Source organism: Ricinus communis, chromosome 5, assembly GCF_019578655.1.
Source record: "Ricinus communis isolate WT05 ecotype wild-type chromosome 5, ASM1957865v1, whole genome shotgun sequence".
NCBI classification, from domain to species: domain Eukaryota; kingdom Viridiplantae; phylum Streptophyta; class Magnoliopsida; order Malpighiales; family Euphorbiaceae; genus Ricinus; species Ricinus communis.
Window position 1 is genome coordinate 5,872,804 of NC_063260.1, and position 9,031 is coordinate 5,881,834.

The 9,031-nt window shown below is 32.8% G+C and overlaps 1 protein-coding gene across 1 annotated transcript; it reads left to right on the forward strand.

The window, feature by feature from the left end:
* Nucleotides 1–2,260: 2,260 nt before the first annotated feature.
* Nucleotides 2,261–8,398, forward strand: LOC8277864 (protein DJ-1 homolog D). Its single transcript, XM_002526141.4, has 5 exons — nucleotides 2,261–2,457; nucleotides 2,627–2,743; nucleotides 3,569–4,009; nucleotides 6,961–7,323; nucleotides 8,022–8,398. Exons 1-5 carry the CDS (start codon nucleotides 2,401–2,403, stop codon nucleotides 8,208–8,210), a joined length of 1,167 nt encoding a protein of 388 aa, XP_002526187.1. The 5' UTR covers nucleotides 2,261–2,400; the 3' UTR covers nucleotides 8,211–8,398.
* Nucleotides 8,399–9,031: the final 633 nt, after the last annotated feature.

Genomic DNA, 9,031 nt, shown 5'->3' on the forward strand with positions numbered 1-9,031 from the left:
AACCAAGAATGTGGATTGAATTGGTGACTTCAAATCAAAAATAAGTTGAGGTATGAAAAACATAAGAATTTTAAGAAGGATAAAGAAATTTGGTAGAGAGTTAGGGTTATAGAAATTCATATAAAGTTTTACAGTGGTTCGGGAATAATCCTCCTTACATCTATTCTCCAATATCACACTTGAGTATTCCATTATAATCTTCAAGATTACAACCTTTAGATTTTACAAATTCACCCAATAACTGGGTGTTTCTTAAAGCTAACGCTAAATCCCTTCCCTAAGTGAATTAGTCACTTACTAAGTCCTTTAATCCTTAAGTATTAAATGGTTACTCAGCCGTTCCTTGTATTTTTAATACCTAGACTTATATAATAACCCTTTAGAGTTTAGTTGAATAAAGAGGTTTAACTTAATATACTTTACAAAAAAAAAAATCTAAGTGTAGAAAGTTGATAAATAAATTTGTAAGAGTTTGGGTATAATAAATTCACACACTTTTTTCTTGAATTTTTATGAATGGTATTTATACTCATACCAACATCATTGAGACGTTACAAGGGCATCAATACTCATTTAATGCACATTGAATGACTTGCAAAAAAGTTACATATAGTCATGAAAATTACCCTTGCTTGAGACTCCGACGGCTCTAGACACGTAGCTCTAACTCGGTGGCTAGAGTTGTAATGGCCATTAACATTGCATTAAATGCGAAAACCGCTCCCGCGCCAGAATTTCGCGCTCGTGCTTGACTTGGGCACGTTCAAAAGTGCCCTTGTGCTTCTCGTCGCGTAAATGCTTACTGCATTAGAGCTTTTATCCCTAATTAAGCTGCCCTCATTCTTTTGAAGCGCCCTTAGGCTTTTAGAGGAGTTGATTTATTGATTGCCAGGTGTCTCTCAATCCTTCGGGGATTGATAGAAGGTCTTCCCTCGTGGCTATCAACTTTGACCATATGAAAAGCGCCATCGCGCTTTTCAGGACTTTTTGCAATCCTTACTTGGGAGCTTAAGAAAACCTTGCCTAATGATTGAATCCTTAATGCTCAAATAGACACTCAAATATAATATTAGCCACATTCAATTTAGATGTTAAGATTAAAATAGAGATCAATTGACCCTTAAATCGACATATTATCATTTTCATCTTAAAATAAATATTTCACGATAGCTTGAGAAACATATATAAATTTATAATTACTGAATTGACAATAACATATTAATAAACACGTAGATCATAAATGATGAATATGTTTTATTAAAATAATGAATATTTAAAAATTGACTGAATATAAGATAAATATCATCACAGTAAATAATGAATATTATCGTATGAATGATGAATATTGATATCCACTATAAAAATATAACACTTTTGATTATAAAATTATCAATTATATAATTGATGAAATATTTAAATTGTAAAATATGCAAAAAAAATTAGTTTCATTTATTAATAATATAAAATTTTAGTATATAAAGAGTTTCTAAAGATTACATTATATTAGTTTATAGATAATTTATTTTATTATTTATCGAAAGTATATTGATTTCTAATTCTCCTGACTAATTGAAAAATAAAAAAAATATGTTACTAATTATATTAATTTTTAGAATTTATTTACCTATAATATAAATAAATAAATAAATAAATAAATATATATATATGTATATATATATATATATATATATATTAAATTTTGGGATATAAATATTTTTAACATGTGTTACTACTATATTTTAATATATTTTAATATTTGTACTATTTTTAATACATAAGATTTAAGTTTATATAAAAAATTAAAAAAATATTAATAATATTCAATTTATTATTATTATTTATAAAAATATTATAAATAATTATAAAATATTAAAAATCTATTTAATTTAATTTATAAATTTAATTTATATTATTATTTAAATTTAAAATAATTATAACAATCGTATATCGTAGAAGTAAAAAATTAACTTTTATCAATATAAAAATATTTAGTTTTATATTTACTTACCATATAATCTTGAATTCTATAATATTAATTTTTATAATTTATTTTATTATAATCTTAAATTATATATAAAAAAAAACTAAAACAATTAAAGTGCGAGGCTCTGTTACGCATGTATGTCTCTATTCTTAGCCCACACTGAAAATGGATAGGGATGCAGATTATAAATTGCTAAAATAGAGGGAGTAAATAGTAATCACCTCTTATTTCTATAGATTATGCAATTTTGATTTATTTGTTTATGATACATGCATAAAGACAACAATATCATCCCCTGGTTTCTAGACATAAAAACAAAGAGTTCGAAGCGACTTTGCTACTGCCACTACTATCAGTTGCTACTAGAGAAATACTATCATCAATCCTCTCATCAATTTGATAATTATCTTTCTCAAATGTCTCATCAGAAGACCGTTTTCCTCTTATGCGGCGATTACATGGAGGATTATGAGGTTCTTCTTTCTTTCTTTCTTAATTAATTGATAGATATGTATCGAGTTCTTTGTCACTATCTTTCAGGGGATATATAGTTTTATTTTTCACATGTGTATTTGTTTTTGCTTGATTGATGTTCTCTGTCACTATCTCTGATAGGTTAATGTGTTCGTTTTTCTATTCCAGGCCATGGTTCCTTTCCAAGCCCTTTTAGCCTATGGAGTCGCTGTTGATGCCGCTTGTCCTGGCAAAAAGGCCGGCGACTACTGTCGCACTGCCATTCACGAGTCTTCTGGTCATCAGGTATTGCTACTATATATGTGAATGTATATATAGATATGTATACTTATGTAGTGCTTTTTAGATTCTGAGTTATGACAAATGTTGGTTTATTAAGTGGGTATGCAACCAATATGGGTTCATGGGTATGCAACCAATATGGGTTCATTATTTTCCGTTATCCTTCTTGCAAAATTGATGAAAAGTTGCTATTCATAATCAGAAAGCAGTGGTAATGTTATAATCTGGCCAGATTTATGATGTTATCCCAGTATAATATAGCATATCTAATTGATGATGGGCAAACATTGGAAAAAAGTTGATAGTATTATGTGCATAATAATTGGATCAGGAAACATTTTCTTACTGAAAATAAAGTGTACAAATGGTTTCCATGACAGCAATTTGTTTTGTGAGGCACAAAATAATTAAGAATTGGAAATTTAAATTCTTAGCTGAATTGGGTCCTCAAACATGTAATTTTTCTCTCTATAAGGTACTTGCATAAATGTAACAGGTCTTTTCTTTTTTTCTTCTACTTTTTGCTGACCAGACCTCGGGCTTCGGAAAGTTCTCTTTCTCTCCCTTTCTATCCATGATTTAATTCCTATGCTGTAGTTAGCACTATTTTATCCCTTGAGCATGGATGCTCCTCCTATCTCTGTTTTAGGTATTGTCACCTCGAATTATTTTGTACATCATTATAAGCTACTCAAACATAAGCTGTTATTGGGCTGAGTTTGGGTTAGCTAATTAGCATTTGCACTTTGATTTCACTGGTGTAGATCTTCTAGTTGAATGAAGAATAGTTAAGAACACAATTAATTGCGTCTTCTTTTTTATTTGTAGACATATTCGGAGTCACGTGGGCATAATTTCACTCTCAATTCGACTTTTGATGACATTGATTTTGGCAAATATGATGGTTTGGTAATACCGGGAGGTCGTGCTCCAGAATATCTTGCTATGAATGAATCTGTGTTAGATTGTGTCAGGAAATTTGCTGATGCGGGAAAGCCTATTGCCTCTGTTTGCCATGGACAATTAATTTTGGCAGCTGCAGGCTTGGTAAAAGGTCGAAAGTGCACTGCTTACCCTCCTGTGAGACCCGTGCTTATTGCTGCTGGCGCCCATTGGGTTGAGCCTGAAACAATGGCATCTTGTGTTGCTGATGGCAATTTAATTACTGGGGCTACATATGAGGGACATCCTGAATTCATTCAGCTTTTTGTGAAGGCACTAGGAGGTAGCATAACTGGTGCAGATAAAAGGATTCTCTTTCTCTGTGGGGTAAGTTCTAACTCCTTGATTGACTTGCATGGATAAAGGGACAGTTATTATATTCACACACACACACACACACACACAAATATATATTTTCTGAGATTTTGAGTCAATACACAACTATTTAAATTATAGCAGACAGAAAAACTGACATTTATGATTAAAAGGTAATAGTTCAAAAATAACAAAGACAGATTACATGATATGTTATCTGGAAAAGAGGCAGATTGCTGGTTTAACACCAAATTTTCCCTTGTACTTGGCTTCGAAAGCCAATTCACCCATATTTTAATTTTCTGGCTAGTCTATTCAGTAACTTGACACTTTGGGCCAATTTTACTCTTTTTAGCTAACAATAGCGCTAGCATACAATATATTAAAAAATTTTATTGAGATTTCTGAAAACTAAAAAAGAAAAATTTGTAACTCTCTCTCTGATTTTTGACAAATTTAAAAAGGCAAAACCACATTAAACTTTCTGGATTGCAATCAGTAAAACAAGTAATCTCAGATAATCCTTTTCTTTTAGACATCTAAAATTATTATTCAACTTATTACTTCAAAGCTCCATCAATCACCACCAGTGGTAGACTAATTATCAGTACCACCAATCACAATAAAGTCACCGCTTAATCAGTGTCATAAAAAGCAATAGTTGGAATGTTTCTCGGGTCAATAAGGATAAGAAGATGAGGCTCTCTGAATTAAATTTAAAGCTGGTTGGTAAAAGTTCAAGGGGTATGCCATCCAGCAATGTTGGCATCTTCTAAGATAGTTATTGTTATTGCCGCCACTGCCATGATTCTTGCTTGCCATGATTCACACTCCAAAGCTCTTCAGAAGAGTAAATGTACTCATATTATTCAAAATTTCAAACTTTTACGACCTCATTCCTTTGGTAATTTGAAATTTGAAAAAAATTAACAATTTCTCACAAAGCGATTGCAGAAAAAGAAAATTCCAGGGAGGAGATGAATCGATTGATGGCTTCTTTGAATGGTGGAAATGCTTGGAAAGGCAATCGAATGTTAAATGGTGGTGTTGCTTGGATGAGGCGGGTCAATTGGTGGAAGTGAAAAGGGAGAAGACCATGGTGGCGATGCTTGTGAGGGAGATTGGATGTGATAGAGATACTACTCCCTTCCCTTCCAAATCTATTAAAATTAAAGTCTACAGTCTTTAATTGTCTAACAGAGATTAGAAGCCCTAATCTTTTAAACTCCAATTGTCTCTCTAAATTCATTTTCAGGGTTTTTAAGAGAAATTGAGATAAATATGCCACCTTTTATTTTAGATATTAGCAGTAGCTTTACTTCTTTTTTTTTTTTTTTTTTCTATTCTTAACTGAATTAATGGTAAATTGTACCAATTGCTGACTAAATTGGACAAAAAAAATTTAAATTATGGGTAAATGAGCCTTCGAAGCCAAGTACAGGGGGGCAAAATGGCCTTCAAATTGTTTCTAGCCTTTTTATAATGCTGATGAAGACTCCAGGTTCTACTCTGCTATACTGGATTTGGAAAAGAAATAATAAATAGTTATATTTGTGCCTACATATTTGTCTTTAAGTTGAGCTCCATAAAATAGTGCCCTGCATTTGGCGTCCCATTTTATGTGCTTGAACCATTTACTTATTTAATTAATTTTAGATGCTATCTATTCTCCACATAAAGCATGCAACTTGAGTGTGTGATGTAACAATGCAGCTTCAGGCAACAGTGTATCTTCTGTTTGTTTAAGTGTGTCTATGTTACACAAAATTTGAGAGAGATTTTTTATTAACTTATATGTAATATGTATCTTTACTTGGATCTCCAATTTTGTATTTACTGACCACTTGTATACTCACACATGCATAGGCACACAAAAAGGAGGGAAAGCTATGAGAAATTGTTTCATTGCTATGTCTTTGTTATAACATTGTTTTTGATTGAATCAGTTCAAATAGTCTCCAGTAATGCTTGTAGCTTGGTCAAACTATTTTCTTCTTTTTCTTTTCTTTTTTAATCACTTATACCACATCAGAAATAGAATTATATAATTTATCACTTACTAGGAAATTTCACCCTAATAATATGAATTAGTACTGCAATTCTAGATAATTATGGTAATCTTTAAAATAAATTTGCATGGCAACTATTAATGCAACTTTTATGAGAAATTGCAATATAAGAAATTGAAAAAGAGAAAAAAAAAAAAAAAAGAGAATTGATTTCAATTTCTTACTATGGATTTTCTCAAAATCCGAGACAAGCTTGCTTTGATGCTTGTTTTCCTTTGTACCAATAAGTAGTAGATTTTCTACAGTTCATACAAAACAATCCAAGCCCCTTGGGCACAGGAAGCACCAGAACATGTTTTACTTATTGCTGTAAGAGTGTGAATATTCATGAAGTTCTTTGGTCATTAAGCAAAAAGTTATCTTTAAGAAGGGATTTCAACATCTATTGCGTGCAATAGCTGTGTTAATTATTTAGCCTCCTACGTGTAAAACCTTATGCTGGAGGACTAGCTACTTGACTGTAGATTAGATAAGCAAGGTGTCTAGTAGTTGCCCTCCTCTCTGCATGTCTGTGTTTACCAAATTGTCTCTAATTATTCCTGGTAGAGGGATAGTTGATCATCTCTAAGGATGGTAGCTAATTGTCTAACGCACGTGAGAGTAACTAATAAGATACACACAGATACTGAATTCTTTCCTTTTCCGAATAAATGTTAATTGTATGATTATAGTAGAAGTATAGCTGAGTTTAGTTGATACTTATTTGAGAACTTCCAAGTGGTGAATCAGAAATGATTGAAGGTGTTTCTTGTAATTTCAAAATAATGATGGAGGATAGATTCCTATTTATAAACCGTTTAATTATCTATACGACATTGCCTTTGCTTAAGGTCTTGTGATTAAATCATATACTTTCTCATGGAAAATGATTGCTTTTCTGTACCTTATTTGCAGGATTACATGGAAGATTATGAGGTAACTGTTCCTTTTCAGTCTCTTCAAGCTCTTGGGTGCCATGTTAATGCAGTTTGTCCTAAGAAGAAGGCTGGGGATTCGTGCCCAACTGCTGTCCACGATTTTGAAGGGGATCAAACTTACAGTGAGAAGCCAGGGCATCATTTCACTTTAACAGCATCCTACGTAGGGTTAGATGTCTCAAGTTATGATGCACTAGTTCTCCCTGGGGGGCGGGCTCCAGAATATTTAGCACTGGATGAGACAGTGATTGCCTTGGTTAAGCAATTTATGCAATCTAAGAAGCCAGTGGCATCCATTTGTCATGGGCAGCAGATCTTAGCCGCTGCAGGTGTTTTGAAGGTAGTGTCAGTGATGACTTTTGAGATAAAACGAGGGTTCTTTCTTATCTCTTGACATTTTGCATGCACACATACTCTTGCATTCGGGCATGACGCACACATACATGCCTTCAATCCACTCGCTTGCACATGTTTTTAATTTGATGATAGACCATCTGGCACTATTGATGCTATAAAGAGAGAAAAAGGAACACTGAGTTATTGCTTCCTTTGCCATGCCTCTTTTAACATCCGTCAAGTCATCTCACCTTTCCCTTTGTACTCCCCTTCTCTCCCAGAACCATAGCCCCAAATGAGGCCCATGAGCATTTGATCCGGTATTTCACATGGACTGGTTGCTTGTATTATTTTGTCAAAGGATAAATTCAACCAGTAATTTATCTATGTTAGATCTCCATCAGAAGTTCTTCAAAGACCTTACAGATTTCTTTATTTATATGTATGTGTATGTATATAGGTCTATGCTTGATGGTTATGAATTTTTTTCCTCTGCACCTCATCTATGTTGCAATTTGATCTTACTAAGGAAAGGGAGGAAACATCTCAATTATGTGGCAATGACAGTACCCCTTCAGTTGATTCCAGAAAAAAAATCTTACAGTGAACATAGTTTTTTTTTTCCCTTATTTGATTTTTATTTTGTAAGGTTAGATGCAGAGTTGTCATGTAATTAACCTTTCTGTATGAATCAACTTGTAGGGAAAGAAATGTACTGCATACCCTGCTGTGAAGCTTAATGTCGTCTTGTCAGGGGCAACGTGGCTGGAACCTGATCCGATAGATCGTTGCTACACTGATGAAAATTTAGTTACTGGAGCTGCGTGGCCAGGGCACCCGGAGTTTATCTCTCAATTGATGGCATTGCTTGGCATCCGGGTCTCATTCTAGTTGTTGTGACTATGCTTAATAGTTTTTCAAACTTTTCATGTATGCTTTCTGCTGTATATCAAATAACATGTTGAATATCCACTTCTGCTGTATACCGACTATGGAGTTTTTAGTTCATTTACTTTGTATGCTGTTTGCTGTGGAGTAAATAATATAAAGTTTCTCATACTTTCTACTGAAAGTTTTCAGATTCTCCTGTTTTGCAAGATTGTTTAACGTTGTTGAGGAACTGGACCAAGAGAATTCAAATCCTACTTGGGAATTCTTCTTCTTATTATTGTAAATATAAAGAAAGACTTTCTTCTAAAATAGATTTGATAACATGAGTTGGTATCCGAATTTTAATGGATGTAATATCTGAATCCATTTACTTAATCCCGTAGTCAAGCACTTGTCTTATAGACAATGGAGGAAAATGGAGAGAGAATTGGAAACAGAAAACACAAAATGGCAGGACAATCATTAGAAGGATACAAATTACTGAAGCCTAGAAGATAATGCTTTTTTGTTTTTTCTTTTTCTTTTCTTTTCCTTCCTATTATCTTTTGTATGGATAATTGTGCATTGGTGTGGTAGCAATTATTAATGCAAGGAATCATGCACAGAAACAAGAAAAATGGTGTCATGTAATAACCCACAAAAAAAAAAGAGATAAAAGATGGTGGAAGATCCTATTGATTGGAGTGGGTGTCGGGTAAATGGGGAACAGAAATGAAATGACAAGCTTGATTTTATTTGATAATGATATTCTGGTTTATTTTTTCTAGCCAAAGTGATAATATTGATTTAATTATAGTAGTCATGACAGCAGGATTATCTCA